This window comes from Tripterygium wilfordii, chromosome 4 (assembly GCF_013401445.1).
Source record: "Tripterygium wilfordii isolate XIE 37 chromosome 4, ASM1340144v1, whole genome shotgun sequence".
Classification (NCBI taxonomy): Eukaryota; Viridiplantae; Streptophyta; class Magnoliopsida; order Celastrales; family Celastraceae; genus Tripterygium; species Tripterygium wilfordii.
Genome location: NC_052235.1, coordinates 1,795,036 through 1,816,364, shown reverse-complemented (window position 1 = coordinate 1,816,364; position 21,329 = coordinate 1,795,036). Strand labels below are relative to the sequence as shown.

Sequence of the window (21,329 nt, the reverse complement as noted above, 5' to 3'; positions counted from 1 at the left end):
CCTCTCCACGTACTCCCATCGTCTGTTGTTTCTTGTTTCTAACGCGATCACATTCTAATAAAAAAGTTCACAGATTAACGGAGTTTCTCATAACATCTTTCGGGTCGCCGTCTCCGTCATCTTTGCGTGGCCATGGCTCTGATCACGAGGAACACCGCCTCACGCCTCCCTCTCCTACTCTCCGCAAACCGCGCTCTTTCTCTTCACACCACCACACCATCTCTCTCTTCCACCTCCTCCTCATCTGCGCCAACCACATATGCTCGCCCGCTGCCTCCGTCCGCTTCTGGCCCCGCTGGAGGGCTCTCGAAGACAGCGGAATACGTGATCTCGAAGGTGGATGATCTCATGAACTGGGCTCGGCGCGGTTCAATCTGGCCCATGACCTTTGGTCTCGCCTGCTGCGCTGTAGAGATGATGCACACCGGCGCTGCACGCTACGATTTTGATCGATTCGGTGTCATTTTCAGGCCTAGTCCACGCCAATCCGACTGTATGATTGTCGCCGGAACCCTCACTAACAAGATGGCCCCTGCTCTTCGCAAGTATGACCCTAACTCTTGTTTATTTATTGTAGAAAATCTTCTATTGGATCAGGATCTGTGGTAATCGTGCGAGTTATTTGAGGATTTTGGGGGGTTTGTACTTTCCATTGCATTCAAAAATTCGTAAATTATCAGTAATGACGGGAGTGTTCTGGGATGATTAACTATAAGTATTTCAGCGAGACGAGGCGTTTCAATCTTCCTTTAGTGGTTTTGTTAATTTTTATATCAATATGGTATCATTTAAATGTCGACGAATTTGAAAATTTAAAGTAGGAGCTATGGTAGAGATTTCAGTTATCTGGTAATGGCGGCACCATGTCTAAATTACTGATGGGATAAAAGGACAACAATGGGATGGGGCGGCCGCCAGAAGACGGGCTGCTTATGGTATTGTTGCAGAGTATGAAATTTATAACTTTGGTGTTTCCTTATTTCTTTAATTTCTGCAACAGTTGATTGTGATTCGTCTTGAAAATGTCAGTTGCTCTGATCATTATTGCCTGTTCATAATCGTGATCAGTTTTTATCGTTTTCCCTGTATTAATGCATAAAAAAAGAAGAAAATAGTGAAAAGAATTGTAGCCATACAGTTTCTCCCATAGTACTGGGAAACACTTCTACAACATTCCCACTGATTTAGAACTAAATGAACTAGATTTAGTCAATGTTCAGCAAACTTATTCTGGAATTAGATTTTAAGCATTCAGTTGTATCTTGTATGTTTTTGAATGAATTCTTTTCTTTGCCCGGTTCACTTCCCACTACACTCCATTCTCAAAGAAAAAGGAAGCAAAAGAGAGTTATAATTTCTTTCTCATTCCAAAAAAAGAGCAAAAGAGAAATGACAGCTCTTACTCTCTTACCGGTTCGTTGTATTGATCTGAGGCCAATTCTTCCAACATTTTTCCTTCCAACATTTTTCAACTGCGGGAGGGTTTACTCATAACATAATCAGTTAGAAAGAAGTTTTCTGGAGTTGTAGATGTTGTTGAGCTCAGCTACTTTAGCTTTAATTGAGCACAAGCTGGGCTTCAGTTTTAAATATATCTTATTATGGTATGCTTGTTATCCCTTTTCCAAGCTTGAGGATTGTCACCTGTCGAAGTTACTTGTCCACCTGTTGCCTTGACTATGCGTTGACTGTGGGTAAGCATGTAGCTTTCCTCCACACTATATTTGGCCTAAGTAGTTACCCTCTCACTCTAATTAGTGGAAGTACATTCAGAATAGAAGGAATGTGTCCCTTTCTTACATTTTCTGGGGTTGAGTCGATTAGGACTTCGGAGATCCACCAGTTTGCACAACTGCCACATCAACGAAAAAGCCAACCAAACATTTGGGTTGCTCTTGCATGCTTTGATAGCTTCCAGAATCGAAGTTTTTGACTGTTTACTGTAAAATGTCATTGCGAGTGCTGAATCCCCAGGAAGATCAGATTCTTTAATTCCTCCTCCCTTCAGTCCAGTTTGAACCCCATGGGACTATTGGATTTCGTCTTCGCCACTGAACCATTATTTTCTTGCAAGTTTTTTACAATTCTACAATGGGATTTTTTTGAAAAGGGCTTTATCCAACTTTTTTCAAGGTTTAGTATGTGTGGAGAATAACATGAGGAATAGAGACGAATAGTCTAGGATGAATCTTGTCTGTTTGCTATTTTTTTATGTGCTGTGTTGTGCTACTTTTTGTTGCTTTTGCTGTTAGAAAGATTTTCTTCCATTTTTTATTCACATGTTCCCCAATTCAGTTGACTGTAATGAGGGGCGGATAATGGTTACAGTTATGCTGAAAATCACTTGCAGGGTTTATGACCAAATGCCTGAGCCTAGGTGGGTCATCTCTATGGGAAGCTGTGCTAATGGTGGTGGATACTACCACTATTCGTACTCTGTTGTCCGGGGTTGTGATAGGATTGTCCCTGTGGACATCTATGTTCCAGGTTGCCCACCAACTGCTGAGGCCTTGCTCTATGGAGTTCTCCAGCTGCAGAAGAAGATTAACAGGCGCAAAGATTTTCTCCATTGGTGGACCAAATGAACATGCAACTGCCTACTTGTGGGCATTTTTGGCTTCACCAATGTGAAATAATAAAGCCGACGTACTATCTTTTGCATTGTAAAATGCAGTATGAAAGGAGAGACTGTTTAAGTTGTTATTTCCATATGATTCTGATGATAATGTACTACGAAGTCCCGATGTGCCGCTCTGATAAGTTAGGCCTTTTGTGACCTGAAGCTCTTGTAGTTGCTGCAAATTACGTTTAACTTTCGTTTGTTTAAACTTGGATGCCCAGGAAGTATCATCAATTATTATTACTAGTCTTCATCGGAATTTGTGGAAAGAAAAGATGCTCTTGCTCTGGTTTTACCTGGATTTATGTTGTTTGGTTGTGGACATGCCATTTATATTTATGTGGGCTTATATTTGGAGCTGAAGCAGGTCTTTGTTGTTGCTATCTCTAGATATTATAAATACAGTGGAGAGTGGAGAGTGGAGACCCAAGTGGTTGAGAAAGGATGATCGAGCTTTCAACGGTCACTTTGACTTTTTGAATAGATATTTAATCAAGCAGGAGGCATGAAATACCTCTTTAAGAGTCTCTTGAGTACTTGATTTATATTTTATAATGCTCATGTTGTGGGTCTTAATGACTGACGTGGATTATAATAAATATAATGCTCTTGAAAAATATCTTAATTCTTGGTTTGGTTTGGTTGTTTAAACAACTTCATTATCTAGTTTTATGGCTAATTTCAATATTTGGAAAAAACGCAAATGAGTCATTGGTTGAGTGGCAATGACTTTGCATGTCCCTGACTGAGGTCATAGGTTCTAGTCTCATCTCCTCCGAATATTTACAAAGAGGTGTATGGGTTTCGTCTACCCCTACGTGAGCTTGATAGTTTGCCCTTGCGTGCGTCTGCGTGGACTTGATTTGTGCCTCCTGCGTGGGGTCTGTTGACTTGATCCGGTGGTGTGTCGTTATAATACTATGGCGTGGACATGATTTGTGCCTCCTGCGTGGGGCCTGTTGACACCTGTACTTTCATAAACTTGATCCAGTGATGTGTCGTTATAATACTATGGCTTGATCTGGTGGTGTGTCGTTATAATACTATAATTAGGAGGAGAAAGGAAAAGAGAAATACTAAGGTTTTTTAGTATTTATGTAGAACGGGTAAGGGGAGGACCGACTTTTCACATTGAAAATAAAATTCTCTCGTACAACAAATTACAGTCTCATATAAAACCCTCATCCCAGCCAGCCAATTACTACAGTCTCCCCAACCAATCGTCAATTTAGGGTTTCTACTCTCGACGTCTCTCCCTCACTTTCTCGAGATGGCGGACGAACCTCAATACTCCTCAGGCAACGATACCCCCGCCTCCAACAAGCGCAAGTACGAGGACCAATCCACGATGTCCTCCGCTCCACGAAGGCCCACAGGCTTTTCATCTCCCAATCCTCCTCATGCGCCGCCTCCCGCGTATAACAGTGTACCGCCGCCGGCTGATGAGATCCAGATGGCCAAGCAGAAGGCGCAGGAGATCGCCGCTCGCCTTTTCAACAACGCCACTGCTGGTGTCGCAGCCGATGCCAAGCGCCCTAGGGTCGAGAACGGCGCTGGCGCTTTCGATTCCAGCGACAGGGGTTTTAGCACCGCTCCCTCTGGTTTGTGTCCGTATTTTGTAATTCCATACTTCCACACACGTGCCATCTTCCGTTTGACTGTGAGAGCTGTTGATGTTATTTTCCTTTTTTTTTAATTAGGGCTTACTATCTAGGTCTGTTGAGCTGGTCTATTTCATGACACCGATGAACTTTGGTTCTAACATAACTTCTTCCTTAGTCTCGCTAAGGGTTTTAGAGTTGTGGCCTTTTGTTTTGGACAAAGGCTACTTTGCTTGACTTGTTCTAAGCTTACGATAATTTTTGGTTTACTTTATTTTCCTCATTACTTCATTGTTGTGGCCCCCAGTGTCCTAAGCTTTGTCATGTTGGTTTTACTACATTCAGATGGGAAGCCTTTGATGTCGAACTCAGCCCCCTCGACAATACCGGTATCTTATGGTGGTTTCCAGGGTACAAGTAAAAAGATTGATATACCAAATGGCAGGGTTGGTGTCATTATTGGTAAAGCTGGAGACACAATCAAATATCTTCAGCTTCAGTCCGGTGCAAAGATTCAAGTGACCCGTGACATGGATGCAGATCCCAACTCTCCCTATAGGACTGTCGAACTCATGGGTACTCCGGAGCAAATTGCAAAGGCCGAGCAGTTGATAAATGATGTTCTTGCGGAGGTAAATCTGTCCATTTGAAAATTAAAAACTAAAAACTAAACGGACTTGGAATGTTAAATGAATATTCCAATCAAGAAACAAAAACTGCCATGGTTTGGTATCGTTTGTTTCTCTTCTTTTGTTATGCTTTTCTGCTGCGTGGGATGCATTGTGCTTACGCAACAATATCGATTTTGTTTGTGAAAGCTTCAATATGTTTGTGCGAAGCAGCAAGTATTAAATATTGATGACGTAATTATTTTTTGGTGATATGTTGGAAGGATGTCTTTTTCACCAGAGAAATTTATTTGTCTATGGAAAGTTTTCTTTGATACTGATCTAACATGCTTGGTTGTTATGGATACATCTTTATTGACAGCTAAGTTGTTTGCCTGGGCAGGCTGATGCTGGAGGTTCTGGAACAATATCTCGAAGGATATCAGGACAATCTGGATCTGAGCACTTCGTTATGAAAGTCCCGAATAACAAGGTAACATATATTCTCTGGTATCTATTGACATTGTTTTTCTGGTTTGGCATTCGGCAGTTCTGATTCGCGCCGCTATACAGGTTGGTCTGGTAATTGGTAAAGGAGGTGATACAATCAAAAGCATGCAAACTAGAACTGGAGCTCGGATTCAGGTTTGTTTTAATCCTCAAACCTTGTGATTCATCATTAATTTTCAACATTTGCATCCAAGTGATTATATTCCTCTTGAAATGTAAACAATACTTGGTTTTCTGTTAATATGTGGTATGAACATCAGCTCACAATCATAGTATTTTCTTTAATACTCCCCAGGTGATACCTCTGCATCTACCCCCAGGTGATACATCAACTGAAAGGACATTACATATAGAGGGAACTAGTGAACAGATTGAGGCTGCTAAACAGTTGGTTGATGAGGTCATCAGTGAGGTATGCTTCATATTGATTTGGCTTGCAGAGTTTTGCCAGCTTTTTCTTGGCTCTATTAGTTTTATTTATCTATCTTTAGAAGATAGATGAGGTTTCTTCAAAATGCATCTCTTAAAAGATCGTGCTTCTCTTAAAGATTATGCTTCTGTGTTTGACTTTATCTATAGATTTTTTAGCTTGATATAGTTGGATGATTTCTTTATTTGGTGTGATATATCTGCTTTCTTTTATTGATGACATTCTATATGCTTCTTATTTTGTGAATTTTTTTGTCGGTTTGTTTTTCATTGAAATATGCACTGGATATCTGTCTGCGGTCTTTATTGAACATCTTTAATAGTGGTTTTACTTAGTTGATACTTTATGAGTACTCCTATTTTGGATTTTGTGCGGCTCTCTCGTGGTTTGAGTGCAGGAAATGGTTTAATTAGCTCCTCTGCTGGAAGATTGGGATGTAGTTGCGTTTCCTCTCCATGTTTTTAGGCTGTTTGATGACATGTTTATTGCTTTTCATCATTTTTGTGTATTCTGTTCCTGGTTATGCTATCATAATCTGTCAAAAACGTTCCGTTTTGGCAGATTAGAAATCATTGTTGTTTACTTCCTGTCTGAATTTCAAATATCATATCCTGTTATCTTTTTGTTTGGCAGTGACATTATCTTTGGCTTGTCTGAAGATTTCTCAATTTTGTTTGTTTTATTGGCCTGGACATATAGAGTTAACTAGGATAACACTGATGTATATGGCGTTGTAACCTTTCAGCAAATGGGTTTTGTGAACTCTTCTCCTTTTGTTTAGTTGTAAATTTGTACTTATGTCATGAAACTTTCAAGGCCCCAGATGATTTCTTGTGCTCTTCACCTACTCCATTATTACTGTCGACCTTTTTCTGGTAGTTCATTTCCTCAAACTGGCTCTTGGTTTTTCTAACAAATGTATTGAATATAAGTATCAATTTTTTTCTTCTTTTTCTTTGACTTCGTGAAATTCAGAAAATTGCAATTGTCCTATGCTTCTGTTCTTGTTGGCATGTACAGCTAAGCTGGTTGGCAGTTTTTTTGAAGCTGATCTCTGAAAATGGAGCTCGACTCCGCAGTTGAGAGACATGCCTGGTTTGTGCAATGATATTTTGCTGGTCTTAGTAAATGATAAAGGAGATAATTATCTAGTTATCTGCACTACTCAATATTGTTCTGAATTTGTTGTTACCATCGGAATTGACCTGCACTATCATTTTTTACTTGTGAACTACTCAGATTTCTATATATCTGTGGCTAGTTTCATCTAGAATTCCTATGTTGCTGATCTAATTGGCATGTACAGCTAATCTGCTTGAAAGAGGAAAAAAAAGTGTAAGAAAGTAACCTCTGAAGAGCTTGGAATCTGCACTTGGGAGGAATACCTAGTTTGTGAATATTTTACTGGTTTTAGGATTTGATATAGGAGTTGGTTTTCTAGGTATGTGCACTACTTGATAGTCTTCAGGATGTTTAAACGTGAACAATTTATTCGTCAACTACTGGCATTTCTTACAGTGATGGATTCTGGGCTCATTGTTTTACATTTACTTGAGGATTCAGATATGTGTCAGGTGCGGCGCTGTTTAATTTTCATTGAGCTGTGTGTCAGGTGCGGCGCTGTTTAATTGTCTATTCCAATTGTGAATTGGTTACGTTTTGCCCTGTTTAGATTGTCTTAGCAACCTATAGGCTTCTCTGATTACTATCATGCATTGACAATTAGAATGACTATCATTCATAGGTTTGTATTTAGTTGAATGATTCCTAGGATTCTATATCGTTCTTCGGCCATATGTGAGTACTCATTATTCGTGATATTACTGATATATGTTGTTGGGAACTATTATAGGGTTAGTGTGTTGGAATATTGGTTGACCAACACGGATTCCTTTATGTTGGTGTTCCCTCACCTTTGTCCTGGTATGGTTCTAGATCCCTTTTTTGGATATTCAGTAATGATGTTATCAGAGGAGGATGTGAGTCCACTTCTGATATTTCTTGCTGCGTGACTACCCAAATGTTGACAACAGTTTTGAATTTATTTCACCTCGAACCTACATATTATGAATAAAAATTCCTTATTTTGTTCCATTATAGTTTTCGGCTTCCGCTAAACCTTACAAGATTCTTGTCATTACACACTGCCAATTATTTCATTGAGGTTCGGTAAGAACTCTTACCATAATTTTGTTAGCAAGTATTAACTATGATGATTTAAAATTTTCAAATCTGTGCGCATTGGACACAAATATATTCATATTTTTGCCTCACAATTGCATTCAAAATCTTAAAGGTTTTAGAGCTTTTATTGAAATATGTAGCCCCATATGAAACCAATTCTTGGTTCTCTTTGAGCTTCTGATGCTTAACCTTATGGTTTCTACGCATGTTGGGTGGTGAATGTTATATATCTTGTTAGATATGTTTTCTGGGGTATGTGAATTCGGTCATACGTGCTGAATAGTTAAGTTTTTGTCGTATCGTAAAGGTGCATTCTCCAGGGTGATGATAGGCGTCAACATTAAAGCCTCTTTTGATGTACTTTCAAACACTGCTAGAGTAAAATTGGTAATTTTTTATGTCCTAAAACCTGGAATTTTCAATCCCAGTTAAATGATGAAAACTTAGATTCCATATATTCTGGTCAGAAAATATTGTTCTTGTGGGACTACTTTTATTGATGCTTTTGTTGACAATGATACATCAATTGGTTCTTTGATACTATCATCTGGCAATTCATGCTATTAAACTATTGCCACCTTATGGCGATGATTTTTAAATGTCTTTTGTGATTATGTAAAACGTTGTATAGTATTGTCTTTTTGCTTTTCGCCCCCATTCGCTTCAAGTAGGGAAAGGATGGGCTTCTGCTGGAGTAACTCAGTAATCCCACAACCAAGTACGGTATGTAGGCATTCACACTTCTTCATAATGCAGTATAAAATCCAATAATCCCTAACGGATATCTGCTCATAGTTTGTAGTTTTTATGCTGTATTTATGTGTTTTTATTGCGCCTGCAATATTTGTTGTTCTCTATATGTATCTATGTACATGTAATGCTGTGCTTTGTTATATGTGCTGAAATATAGGACGCCTTTGTGTAAATGCTCTTGTTGGTTATTTGAGAACACCTTTATGCAGAATCGTGTTAGAAATCCAGCTATGGGTGGAGGATATTCTCAGCAAGGTTATCAAGCGCGACCACCTACCAACTGGGGTACACCTGGTGCTCCTTCAATGCAACAACCTGGTTATGGTTATGTGCAGCCTGGAGCCTATCCTGGCCCATCACCACAGTATAATATTCCTCAGGCACATTATCCAGGTTATCCTCCTGCCCCTACTTCTGGGGGCTATTCTTCCAATTGGGACCAGTCAACTGCTCCTCCAAGTCAGCAGGCAACTCAGGGAAGTGGTTATGATTATTACAGTCAGCAACCTTCTTCCCAGCAACAGCAGACTCCTGGTGGTTCTGCTTCAGATAATACTGGTTACAATTATAATCAGCCACCTTCTTCTGGCTACACTCAACAGGGACAAGGCTATCCTCAAGATGGCTATGGTGGCTATCAAGCACCTCCTCAATCTGGTTTTGCACAGGCAGCACCATATGATCAGCATCAAGCTTATAATTCTGCTGCCAGCTATGGCAATGTTACTAATCCTAGTCAAGAGGGTCATACTTCCTCCTATGGCGCTCAAGGAGATTCTAATCAAGCACCTCCTTCCCCCCAGTCCTCCACAACGGCCCAGCAAGGTTATAGTGCTGGTCAACAGCCTAGTCCAAATCCTGCGAGTTATCCACCTCAAGTGGCTAGTCAGCCAGGATATGGAGTGCCCCCAACTTCACAGACGGGCTACGGGAGTCAACCTCCAGCTCAGACTGGTTATGGTCCCAACTATGGAGCTCCTGAAGCACAAAAGCCGCCCAACCCGTCAGTTTACGGGCAGAACCAACAATCACCCAGCGCTGCTGGAGGCTATGGCCAGCCAGGTACTACTCAGTCTGGGTACCCCCTGCCTTCTGGATATGGACAACCTGAATCAGGTCCACAGCGTGCAGCTGCATCTGGCTATGGTGTCACAGGAGCTCAGCCTGGCTATGGTGCCCCACCTTATGGTGCACCACCTGTCAGCCAGCAAGGTTATGGGCAGGGGCCACCATCTTATAGCACCTATGGTAGTGGTTACACACAGCCTCCAGCTTATTCTGCTGATGGAAATGCGAATGGGAACAATCGTGGATCATATGATGCGGCACCGGCTTCACAGACTGTTCAGCAGAGTGGGGTTGCAAAAGCATCACCACAAAGTTAATGTGTTTCTAAGGTGTTTCTACTTTCTACTATATTTTCATATTTGTGTACTTTTTGAGTATTGTATTAATGCCGCTAGGTCTAGCTAGGTTTAGTGGTGTTTATTTTGGTAGGCACTGTTTTGGATATTTGGGTATATACTTTGAACCTTTTAGCTAGTTCTTTGAAGGATTGCTTGTGTGCTTTTATCTATTAAATGCTGCTTCTGATTACATTTTTGGCTAATTATCCTTTGCTGTGGTCAGAATTGCTTGCACATTGGAGATCGGTAGTGGACGCTTGATGGTGTGTTATTGTGATATGTTTACTGGAGGTGGTTTTTTTTTTGTTCATGTTCATGTTGCACATGGGACTCTGGCAGTTCTACTCGACGTTTGTTGTCTGGAAATTTATTGCTTTGTTTGCCAGCATATGTGAGAGATACCCAGTGCGTTTAGAATATTTAGTTCACGTTAAATTTTGTGAACTCGTGGATCCTCACAGTAATTGAATGAATCCACAGTAATTGAATGAGTGTGAGCGTCACCGTGAAGAGAGTTTAAAAATATATAATAAATAATATTTTATATTGTTTTATTTAAACTAATAAGGATAAAATAGTCTACTTGGTGAGTGTGGTGTGAGCGTGACAATGTTTGATATAAAATAAAGAGCATTTTAAAAAATATAATTTCATATTATCTTTTTTCCTTTAAAAAAATTTATTTTATTTTCGATTGTTTTATTTTAATTAATAAGGATAAAATAGTCGGCTTGGTTATTCTCAATAAAAAGAATGGAATGGAATGAATGAGAGATTATATCCTTACGAAATCAACCAAACATGTAATTGTTGTTTAACACCCTCATTCTATTCTCTAAATTCCCTAAATATTGACCAAATGCCCCATAATTAAGAGTTTCTATTAATCATTCAAAAAAAAAAAAGTTTCTATTAAAGTTTTGGAATTCAATGTGGATAAAATTATCAGAGATTGGCCGATCATAAAATTATCAGAGATTGGCCGATCCCCAACTGTTCTCAAGTCTCAAACAATTAGCGACCCCTCCTTCGCCATCGAAAGAAATTAGATTCTCGCGGATACAACACAGAAAATGAATTAACCAAATTTCCCTGATGTAGAGGCAATCAAGAAAGCCGCATAAGTGAATATATAACCTACAGAAAAGTGGGCTAATCCAACCAATCTTGCTTGCACAATGGAAAGAGCCACTGGTTTATCTCTCCATCGAATCAAATTAGCCAAAAGACATCTAATTCTGTTCACATTACAAAAATATTTATCTCATCATGTTCTTTAACACACTAGAAAGGCCGGAAAAGATGAGAATAAAAAAAAAACAGATTTCATATGTCTCGGCACTGTGGACAAAATTGTATTGAATTCAGTATTCACTCTTTAGGAAAAATTCTATTTGATTCTATTCTATTCGAACTTTTATTCGCTACATGCAGAACCGGTACATCTGTAGTAGCCTCTCATGAATCATCATAACTTTCACAACATATGGCTCTTGAATGCAGACATCAATTTTGGAAGTAACAGCAAAAGAAATGCTAAGATGGAACCGAAGGATACTTTGATACAATACCTCAGAAAATCATGGTCATTTTCCTCAGAGATGCTACTTGATGTAGACATGGCTCTTGCTGATGGTAAGGCTTCTATTACAGCATCTGCAAGATCTGTGATGAAAGAAGAGGTACACCCCAAAGCAGGCACCCGACCCCAATTCTCAATGCCGGATTCAAGAGCCAGCTCCTTGTACTCCATGTCAATCTCTTCGAGAGTCTCTATGTGCTCACTCACAAAGCTGGATTTCACACATAATCAATATGACAAAGCTGGATTTCAAACATAACCAATATGAATTCTATGCTTTGTATGATAATAATCCCCTTTTTCCCCCTGTTTTCCCGTGAAGGCATGATAATAATCCATTAAAACCAACTTAAGAACACAAATTCATTTAAAAGGTTTGAAATCTCTGTGGCAAATTCATCATAAACTATCTCCATAAAACAAATGACAACTGTAATAAACCAAGAGCATATTATAATTTTTCAGTCGGAGCGAAAATAATTCAAAATGATATCTCAAGCATAACACATAATAGCAATCAACTACATCTGGTAGAGAATGCTAGTTGACCATCAACGTCATACCTCACTGGTACAGCTAGAAGACTCTTCACCCCTTTCTGACCAACCTCAACGAGTACTTTGTCAGTGTAGGGCTTTAGCCATTGCACAGGAACCACACGGCTCTGGCCAAAGGATTACCAACAAAAGAAAAAGGAGTGCAGAATTAGCAGTAAAGAACATGAGGGACAATCATAGTAATAGGACCAACCTACGGTTGAGGAATAGGAAAACAAACATTACTTTGGTTAATAGGCATCAGTGGTGCAGATATAGGAGTTACAGCATATGAATCTAGAATTATAAACACCTGGTAAGCAAGAGTATGCTCATTGTTGATTCCTCCAGTTTTCAACTCTCGCATGATTAAGATGATGCAATCCTCCATCTGGTCCTTGTATGGATCACCCACATCTTTTACATAAAAGTTTGGTACCCCGTGGGCATTAAAGAATATCATGACCTGAAAATTCAATAAATATATATTAATTATAAGAGAAGACAAGCAGATTCGATATAAATACGTTCAAGCACCAATTAAAATCACCTCCTCTGGATTAGAGAACTTCACAAGCTCTTTTTCAATCAGATCAGCCATAGACTTGACATAACCATCTTGTTGATACCAGGACTTTATGATAGAAACAGGCAGCCTAGATAGATATGCGTCTTCCCTGAAAGGTGGTTCAGATAAATTGACAAAGGTCAAAAGAATTGTCACTCACATGCCAGACCATTAAAAAATATTTTGAGACTTAACATTAGCACCTGAAGATACTTTGGATAACACTGATGCTTGATCCAGTTGTCGAAATGGAATAATGTGGATAAAGTGGCAGCACAACAAGTTTCGTTACATTGTCCTTCTTGATCTGTCCATAAGTCAAAAGTTATTTTCAGTAAGTTCTGTAGAAAATGTGTAACGGAGAAAGATAAAGTTCACCTGCAGAATTGCGTCCTCAGTGAATGAAAGCCAATAACGCATTCCTACGTAGACATTTGCTGCCATATTTCTTGATTCCAAAGCTAACTTAATATCTCGTGCCTGAAAAGATTTATCTTAAACTTTTATGACCACACTAACAAGCAAATTAGAAGAAATTATCAAAACCAAGAAAAATCTAAGGAAAAAGAAATCATGGTTTCACTTCTGCAAGACCAGCAGAATAAATCCTAACGAAAAAAGAATCATTGACATAACAATAAATGTAAGTATTTCAAAGGAAATGCATTCAACCTGCTCGTCTGTTATTTTTCGCAAAGGTGAGCCACCTCCTATGGATGCATACCCTTCCTTACTTTTGGGAGCCCGGAGTACAGAAATTAATTGTGCCAATGGTTGCTGAAGAAAACGAAACAGCCTTGGCAAACGTATAATATCCTAAATCAGAATATCACAGCCATTAAACTAAACACATCTGAGACTAAAATCTCTTGATCAAAACAAAGAAAGAAAGAAAAGCAAAAGAGAAAATACACATACAGGATCCGCAAATAGATTAAATAAAAATGACTGAACATCATTAAGTGTTTCTGGCCCTCCAAGATTCAGAAGCAACACCCCAACCTTATCCTCCGTGACATGTGATTGAGATTCTACAGAACTTAAATCATATGTGCCTACTCCAACAGAGGAAAATGTTAGTCCAGTATTATTTCTCTTGTTGGCTTTGTGTTGTAATCCCCAGCATAAGACAGAACTTTTATCGGTTGACTTGGAAACTGAAACCATGAAAGCCTGAGATTCTTGTAATCCCTCGAGCAACCAGCAAGAAACAGACAAGACAGGTCTGACTTGAGGGCATGACCTGTCAGCCAAAAAACTTAATTGAAACTCACTTTCATGACCTGATAGTTATTTTGCTAGATTCTCAGCCAATATTATATGTGCGCATGTGGTATCTGTGCATTTATACCGATTACTGAAGCAACCAGTTGCTACAAACCTGAGTGTCCAGAATTAATTTCGAAAAAATGGAATCACAATATGCATATAATTGCAGCTGTCGCATCACAGCGACCAAAGTTGCAATCTATATAGAAATGCTACTTTCAATATGCATGCCATCTTTCTTCTAGAAAAGGTTCAGAACATAGCTCGGCAGATTGGTCAAGGGTTCAAAGTACTTCAAACCAGCTAAAATTCCAGAAATTATTGTCAGAATGTGTACGATCGCGCAATCAGCCAAACAAACCAGGACAACCACGTTAATCCGAAAAGTAATCAAATCAATTCTACAAAAATATCATATCTACGAAATATGAAAGTCAACGAAATGATGTATAAACCCCGAGGTAAACCTAACCTGAAGAATTTACGATCGGAAGCAGAAAGCTTAACGCCCGAGATCGACGTCGCATTCATCGCCGCCATCTGAAGAACAATCCAGAAACAACAACAACAACAGAGAATGTTGTTTGGGGATCGAATAAAGAGAGGAAGTGAATGGGATTTGGGGGCTTTTTAGGGTTTGATGTTGAGATTTTTTTCTTTGTTTTCTATATAGTTAGTTGCGTTGGGCAGGCGCAAGTCAGCCAGCCAGCCAGCCATCGAAGGAGAGAACTTGTTGAAACTTGAAAAGCTCAATAATAGTCTAATACACTGTTACTGTTACACACATAGAAATACTAGTCGGTGAATGAAAGTCTTATCTAATGGGCTCAAAAAATATATAGAAAGAAGCTATGGGCTTGTTTTGTGAATTTGGGCCCATATGTGCATGACAATCTCGGCCTGGCCCAATATCTATTTAGGTAACGAACAAACATTAGGGTTTCCTGAACCCGCTATATATATTGATATACCTTCCAGTGACTCGTGGTTGCCGCGTCGGAACTCATTAGGCACAACTCACCTCATCTCCCCAAGAAACAGGAGATCTTCCATCAGTAAAATCCGGTAGGGTAATCTTTTACTCTGTCGATTTTAATTTTGTTGCAGAAATCATGATTCAATTTTACTGCTTAATGTTGTCGAAAGATGAATGTAGTTGTTGTGGCTCTATATCAAGAGTCAACAGCAGGTGCCTTTCAATGGTTGCCTGACTGCCGCTTAGAGCCAATATTGAACCGCCGGTGGAAGATCCATGAAACTCACCGTAGTTGGTTTCGTGACACAATCAACCGGTTAAATTTAAGTGTAATTTTGTGTTTTGATTTGATTTGCGTTCGCATTGGGCATTTAATTCAGACACGGGTGCTTGTTCATTAAACCTGGAAACAAGCTACCTTTTGCACGGTGCCTATAATGAGCTACTGACACGATTGTAAGGAGCCACAGCTTGTGTAATGGCTTCTTACAAATTTAAAGCAGCTAAATTGTTGGTTATTTATCACTTTAAGAAATAATAACTAGTTATTGAGAAGCATGTTGTTCATCTGCATACTGATATCACCTTCTTTGTTTTCATATTGATTTGCAGATTGTAGAAGACAAACGTTTTACAAACTCTTGGACTCCCGAATTTTGAGTATCCTACTTTCACGCAATTCACAGGGTTCAACAGGCAATCGATATTTCACGATCAAGGGTGTAGTCTTATTTGTAGTAGCGGTCTTTATATATCGTATTAACAATAGAAAGATGGTCGAAAGAAAAAATCATTTATTTGACAGGGCTTCTTCCAATACCTATGAATTCCATTGGACCCAGAAATGAGAAATTGGAAGAATCTTTTGGGTCTTCCAATATCAATAGGTTGATTCTTTCACTCAAATTGAATGACACTTTTTGATGTCTTCCTAATGGCATATCTCAGTAATGGGGACAGTTTGATGTTTCTAATGAGGACAGGTTGATGCTGCTAATGAAAAAAAATGATAAATGGTAAAAGATTTTCGAATATTGGAGTGGAAGGTTTTGGGAAAAAGGTAAGCATTACTCTTATTTGCCACAGTAGTTTGGCAGTTGATTGACCATCGCCCATCGTAAAATACATAAAAGGCCTCTATTGAAAACTCCATCGGGCAAAAAATCAAGAAACTACGAAGTCAAGATGTGTAAATACATTGAGATATGGATCAGAGAATTCAAAATGAAAGGCTACATCTCAAAAGTCAAGATTCATACTATAGATTTAGAGAGTGATTTAGAGTGATTCAGAGTGATTCATAATTAAGTTTTAAGTCAAACCAATTAACACAGTTAACAATTGGAAAATAAATTGAAACCAACACCACAATTCCAAGAAATCAAGGGAAAAAGGAAGGAATTAGTCATACCCCAATAAGCTGGAAGTCCCAAGATTGCAAGATTGTAATTATTAATTAAGCAGATAACTTCAAGATCACAAGCCTGAACGTGCTAAAATACCTCAAGGCACAGTTGAACTGTACACTTTTTATTTTTTTTAACCAGTGTTTTATCATCGGTTATCCTCGTTTACTAGCAGACATCCATTTCTGTTGAGAATTATCAAGAATTTCTTCATTCCACATGCGAAATACCACCACCACTTTCAGCCCGTGTCCTGCACATATAAATCCATTTCACATATATTTGGATTAAAAAAAGGAAAAGGAAACATACAGTAAAATTGCTACTCTAAAGTAGATAACCATTAGCAGCAGTTGGTGCCTAACCATCTTATTGAGATTCTCAAACTTCGTTTTTGATCAATATGGAATTATGTTATCAAATATTGGGGGGGGGACCTTGCACCTTATAGGCAGGCTTATACAAGTATGAGGAGACCACCCTAGCTCCTTACGATTCTCAACATTTAGAACCATATCACAAAATATGACGTAGGCTAACAAAATATTGAGGGGATATTTTGTTCTATATGAATTCTAGAAACAAAATCACAGGTGAAATAGGAAAGAACCGTGTGCAACTTGAAAATGGCATGCGTGATTCTTAAAAGTTCGAGAAAATCTCACTGGAGTTCTATTAAGACATCAAAGTTGCAATAGTGCTGCCGAGTCTAATGTTCTCTCAAATTAGAAACCGAACCATTAATTATGAGCAACACCATGTTCCACTCAAAAGCCTCACACAATGAAAAGGATTGAACAAAAAGAAACTGTGTAATATCCAAACAAATATGGATAACACACACATGCATGATATTATCGTGAAAATCCAGCAGCTCTATAAAAAAAAAAAAAAGGGCCTCAATTTTCCCTTAAGATGAACTGCATTTGTGTAGCACTTGAAGACCCTTCCAAAGTGCAGAAATAAAATGCAAATCGCTTACATGAACATGTAATTAGAGCCTCCTTACACTAAACCACAAATACAACTTCAATAAATGCCCTAAAGAAAATAATCAAGCAAGAGCAAGCGTGGCTTACTTGTGGTCTGAAGGGTTGGGCATCAGCTCATAAACAATTGTTGCCACAACATCTCTCTTTAGCTGTTAACCATAAGAAGAACGTAAGTTGTTTGAAGTGCAAACATAATCACAGACCATGAAACCAGCTTGGTCACGTAACCAGAAATTTGGCAAAGAAAATACCTGGGTGGCTTCACCTTTAAACCCAATGTACTCTATTTGAGTTGTGTCACCACCAAAATTCTCCGGAATATGCAGCGTTATGTTCCCCACACTTTGAAATTTGGAATATCTAATCATATGAATTGACATGATATTAAACATTAAAAATAACTTCAAATGAAAGAAGGTCAAAATCTAGCCAAGGAGTTGACATGGATATGTTGATAATGGTTCACATTTTCATGCCTTGAGTGCCACGTAACGAAACAAGTGTGGATGTCAACAATTACTTGGCATTGTTCCAATCTCATAAAAAAAAAAACGGAATCATATGCTTCTTGAAAAAAAGTAACATGATATGTCATGGAATAAAGATTACTGCGTATTACCTTGTCTGGTACTCTAACACTCCATTCAAATTTTCAGCCAAATCCCATTCCTTCAAACAGAAAAGAATCTTCGATTAGGTTAGAGTAATGACCTGGTCTACAACTCAATGAGAAGCTTCAGACAAAGATTTACCTGAACGGCTTGCATACTTTGTGCATCAGAGAAGTCAATGCCATCTCGATTGATAAATCTAATTTGCAGTAAAAATGATATTTAAGTACGTGTTCCTTCAAAGGGAGAAAAACAAGGGAGGCGGAAAGACAAAGTGTATTTATATCATCCAAAAGACTGTTCAATTTTAATTTCTAGTGCATGTGATAAAAGAGTAGTCATATATATATCTACTAATCACCAGAAACGAAAGAGCAGCTGGGGAGAGTACTGCAAAGAAAGGGCGTCAGAATAAGTGAGACTGTATTTCCATAACAAGGCAGATAGATAAAATAGCATCTATACAACATATTGGACAAATTTGACACCTCGACAACAAAAATTCAAATACTGCCGTAACATGGTAGAGGAACTCAGAAAACTTTCTTAGCCTGCCTGAGAGAAAATTTCATGCCTTTTGTAGACAGTATTGAACAGTCCTCAGTGTATACTGTACAATACTATGTTCATCACAAATATCAGACACAAACCATTATCTCAACGGCATTGATGCAGAAATGATTGGATTACAGTGAAAGAAAGTCAAGAAACTTCATCAATGAGTTGAAAAATTCCTTTGAAAAAAAAAAAAGGAACAGAATATTCTAGAGGTTAAAGGTTCGACTTACGCCCTCATCTTTGAAGGACTTGTTCCATTGGCACCGCCAACAATTGAAATACACTTTATCTTGACGTCTGATGTAAATCTGTCATATTGATCCAATGGAAAGAAGGAAATTTCTCAGAGACCTTCTGGTAAAAGTGTTTGTCTTACACGCCAATATTCATTTTGCAAAAAATTCAAGTGGCACTGAAGTAAGAATACAAATGAAAAGAGTGATGGATTTGATAGATGTTGTTAATAAGGAAACAAAAAGTTTTTACGTAATAACTGACTATAAATAGAACAAATGAAATTTTTTTGGAAAAACCAAGTAAACATATATCAAATGTGAAATTTATGTAAGAGAACCCCATTAGATGATGTCAATTTACACATGTACATTACCAAACGAGTACAGGTGGTTGACAAAACCACACATGTAACGACTCCAGACAAACACATACAAAAAAGTTATGGGATGGCTTCACATGCTGCAAGATAAAACTGAAAAAAAACAAAAACTGAAAAAAAACAAAAACTAACAAAAAACACAAGTGATGGAACAAGCTGCTTACGGGATGAATACAAGCAATTCAGGATCACCCTCATTGCTTTCCAAGTGTTCCTGCCATAGGGAAAGCATGGCATAAGATGCTTCAGATGCCTATCAACAAAAAAAATATTTAACCGAATCCCTAAAATCACCCTAGTGTCCTGCAACACTCTGATAGATTGCTGCTCCTTGTTCTGCAAATTGAACTACTAGATTTCTAGCCTTCAAGCTCAAGGGTAGAAAATCTTTCATGATATTTGGTCATCTATTGCATAAAATCTAACAATTAAGATGTCAATTGAAAAATAAACTAAATGCACATAAACATGAGGAGAGCAACTTCTGATGGCCACTAATTAGTTGCATGAAGTAACTTTAGGATGGATTTCATGCAAGAAGTGTAGTTTTCTTAACATATTCCACTACTTAAAAGTTAAAACTATAATCTAACCTTTTATACTTTCCAAAAGATTTGTACCAAGATATTACCCTACGCCCCTGATCCTGATTCATAGCACGAAGAAAAAGAGATAAGGCGGAACAATTACTTGGTTTATTATTGCATCATCCACCACATCTTTGTTAAACTTGAACTAGTTGTTGGATACTAGTGATAAACTCATTAGATACACCCACTAAATTGTACCAAATGGAGTCAATAATATAGTCATAAAATCTTGTGCTCAGTCATATAGGCTATAGCTGCCATCAGAAATCATTCTTCTTCAATTCTAACTCAAAAGTCAAACCCTCGAACCTTAATTTAAAATTCCAAGTACATGCATATACATTGCAGGCGTACAGTCGAGAAAATGTCGGATGTTTCAGGAAATTACAGCATCACTAGTACAATATTGACATATTTGTATGTGTTAAAAAGAAATGCTAAATAAATCATCTTTGCTATACATTTTAATATACATTTCCTCCGCATACAAATTGTGCAATCAAACCAATGTTTTCACAAACAGGCTTACCCCAGATGAATTAAGCCGATGCTCCCAGGCTTTAAAAACAGACTTTACACTTCCTGGAACAGCTTCATTTAATGCAGACACCTGAAAGATAACAAAAAAGAAGCACTAATTTGTAAATTCATAAGAGAATAAAGATTTAACTCATAAGACTAAATAGCTTCTCATAATCTCATCATATTTTGTAACCTACGAACATTTGAAAGCTGAATATGGAGTCCACCAAATTACAGAAAGTGGAAAGTGTCACACTTCCATATCATTGTAGCTTCTTCAACCAACCACTCTCCCCAACCCCATCAAATCACCCGTTATGCATCTGCAAAATCTTTTTCAGTCCATCTATTGAAAAGAAAACACAGACCCCATACCCCTGACCCTGAGCACACCCCTCAACTAGACAAATTACGATATGTTACACAAGATCACACAGTGAACCATAAGCAACCATATATTCGTCAATTGAGAATCCAATTCGTTTCTCACAAGTCAATATATCAGTTACATGAACACACAGAACATATCAAGCAATTACGTGTGTGAAGGCTTCTGGTGAGAATTTTAGCTATTGGATCAGTGAACAAAATCAAAATAAATTTACAGCAAAAGCATTAGGAAATAAATTTGAGGCCTTATCATCACCGTTCTTTACTTTTGCTACCATTAATGAATACTTTAGCAAACAGTGGTGTATGGATTAGAGAAAACACGAGGCAACTATATACGAGATTATAGTTCGTAAAAAGGGAAGGAGAATCGACCTTGGAGAGGTCTATGTGTTTGTAGAGAGACCAATCAGCAGAGCAGTCGTGATCTTCACAACTGTGGTCATGTAAGCACGCCATCTCTGCCTTCGGATTCTGTGCTTCTTTCGCAAAACTGTGATGAAGAAGAACAAAAATTCTCGAAAAACCCACCTTAACACGAAAAGACCAAAATGCACCGTTTCATCTTCTTTTCAAGGGAAAAAATGTATAAATACTAAAC

At 38.3% G+C, this 21,329-nt stretch overlaps 4 protein-coding genes and 1 long non-coding RNA gene across 7 annotated transcripts; 3 read left to right on the top strand and 2 right to left on the bottom strand.

Moving 5' to 3' along the window:
• The first annotated feature begins 4 nt into the window (after window positions 1-4).
• Window positions 5-2,921, top strand: LOC119997623 (NADH dehydrogenase [ubiquinone] iron-sulfur protein 7, mitochondrial-like). The gene is made up of 2 exons (XM_038844765.1): window positions 5-545; window positions 2,351-2,921. The coding sequence occupies exons 1-2, from the start codon at window positions 133-135 to the stop codon at window positions 2,583-2,585; spliced, it is 648 nt and encodes a 215-aa protein (XP_038700693.1). The 5' UTR covers window positions 5-132; the 3' UTR covers window positions 2,586-2,921.
• Window positions 2,922-3,808: 887 nt separating this feature from the next.
• Window positions 3,809-10,315, top strand: LOC119997608 (far upstream element-binding protein 1). Of its 2 annotated transcripts, none has more exons than XM_038844746.1 (6): window positions 3,809-4,227; window positions 4,567-4,853; window positions 5,233-5,322; window positions 5,403-5,474; window positions 5,635-5,751; window positions 8,916-10,315. In XM_038844746.1, exons 1-6 carry the CDS (start codon window positions 3,891-3,893, stop codon window positions 10,089-10,091), a joined length of 2,079 nt encoding a protein of 692 aa, XP_038700674.1. In that variant the 5' UTR covers window positions 3,809-3,890; the 3' UTR covers window positions 10,092-10,315. The 2 variants fall into 2 exon arrangements, with proteins under 2 accessions (XP_038700674.1, XP_038700675.1); XM_038844747.1 differs by having other exon boundaries at window positions 3,811-4,221.
• A 912-nt stretch (window positions 10,316-11,227) lies between these two features.
• LOC119997615 (ferrochelatase-2, chloroplastic-like) lies at window positions 11,228-14,827 on the bottom strand. Of its 2 annotated transcripts, none has more exons than XM_038844757.1 (9): window positions 14,540-14,827; window positions 13,717-14,041; window positions 13,471-13,614; window positions 13,177-13,278; window positions 13,002-13,105; window positions 12,781-12,907; window positions 12,544-12,696; window positions 12,258-12,358; window positions 11,228-11,905 (listed from the first exon to the last, which is right to left on the bottom strand). In XM_038844757.1, the coding sequence occupies exons 1-9, from the start codon at window positions 14,605-14,607 to the stop codon at window positions 11,590-11,592; spliced, it is 1,440 nt and encodes a 479-aa protein (XP_038700685.1). In that variant the 5' UTR covers window positions 14,608-14,827; the 3' UTR covers window positions 11,228-11,589. The 2 variants fall into 2 exon arrangements, 1 of the variants encoding a protein (XP_038700685.1); XR_005468050.1 differs by having other exon boundaries at window positions 11,764-11,905; window positions 12,477-12,696.
• A 186-nt stretch (window positions 14,828-15,013) lies between these two features.
• On the top strand, window positions 15,014-15,978 carry LOC119997626. The gene is made up of 2 exons (XR_005468051.1): window positions 15,014-15,132; window positions 15,656-15,978. It is a non-coding gene; the product is annotated as an uncharacterized LOC119997626 (long non-coding RNA).
• A 436-nt stretch (window positions 15,979-16,414) lies between these two features.
• On the bottom strand, window positions 16,415-21,291 carry LOC119997624 (PITH domain-containing protein 1). Its single transcript, XM_038844767.1, has 9 exons — window positions 21,104-21,291; window positions 20,346-20,426; window positions 19,391-19,440; window positions 18,841-18,918; window positions 18,194-18,251; window positions 18,061-18,110; window positions 17,693-17,801; window positions 17,529-17,590; window positions 16,415-16,702 (listed from the first exon to the last, which is right to left on the bottom strand). The coding sequence occupies exons 1-9, from the start codon at window positions 21,185-21,187 to the stop codon at window positions 16,660-16,662; spliced, it is 615 nt and encodes a 204-aa protein (XP_038700695.1). The 5' UTR covers window positions 21,188-21,291; the 3' UTR covers window positions 16,415-16,659.
• Window positions 21,292-21,329: the final 38 nt, after the last annotated feature.

Excerpts from the sequence above, each read along its gene's own strand:
- LOC119997623 (XM_038844765.1), top strand. The coding sequence starts at position 133 with ATGGCTCTGATCACGAGGAACACCGCCTCACGCCTCCCTCTCCTACTC. Across the intron at positions 546-2,350 it reads ATGGCCCCTGCTCTTCGCAA|GGTTTATGACCAAATGCCTG; the intron begins GTATGACCCTAA and ends AATCACTTGCAG.
- LOC119997615 (XM_038844757.1), bottom strand. The coding sequence starts at position 14,607 with ATGGCGGCGATGAATGCGACGTCGATCTCGGGCGTTAAGCTTTCTGCT. Across the intron at positions 13,106-13,176 it reads CTGAGGACGCAATTCTGCAG|ATCAAGAAGGACAATGTAAC; the intron begins GTGAACTTTATC and ends ACTTATGGACAG. Across the intron at positions 12,359-12,543 it reads AGCATACTCTTGCTTACCAG|AGCCGTGTGGTTCCTGTGCA; the intron begins GTGTTTATAATT and ends TCCTTTGGCCAG.
- LOC119997624 (XM_038844767.1), bottom strand. The coding sequence starts at position 21,187 with ATGGCGTGCTTACATGACCACAGTTGTGAAGATCACGACTGCTCTGCT. Across the intron at positions 20,427-21,103 it reads AACACATAGACCTCTCCAAG|GTGTCTGCATTAAATGAAGC; the intron begins GTCGATTCTCCT and ends GTTATCTTTCAG. Across the intron at positions 19,441-20,345 it reads ATCGGCTTAATTCATCTGGG|GAACACTTGGAAAGCAATGA; the intron begins GTAAGCCTGTTT and ends TCCCTATGGCAG.
- LOC119997608 (XM_038844746.1), top strand. The coding sequence starts at position 3,891 with ATGGCGGACGAACCTCAATACTCCTCAGGCAACGATACCCCCGCCTCC. Across the intron at positions 4,228-4,566 it reads CACCGCTCCCTCTGGTTTGT|ATGGGAAGCCTTTGATGTCG; the intron begins GTCCGTATTTTG and ends TACTACATTCAG. Across the intron at positions 5,323-5,402 it reads TGAAAGTCCCGAATAACAAG|GTTGGTCTGGTAATTGGTAA; the intron begins GTAACATATATT and ends GCCGCTATACAG.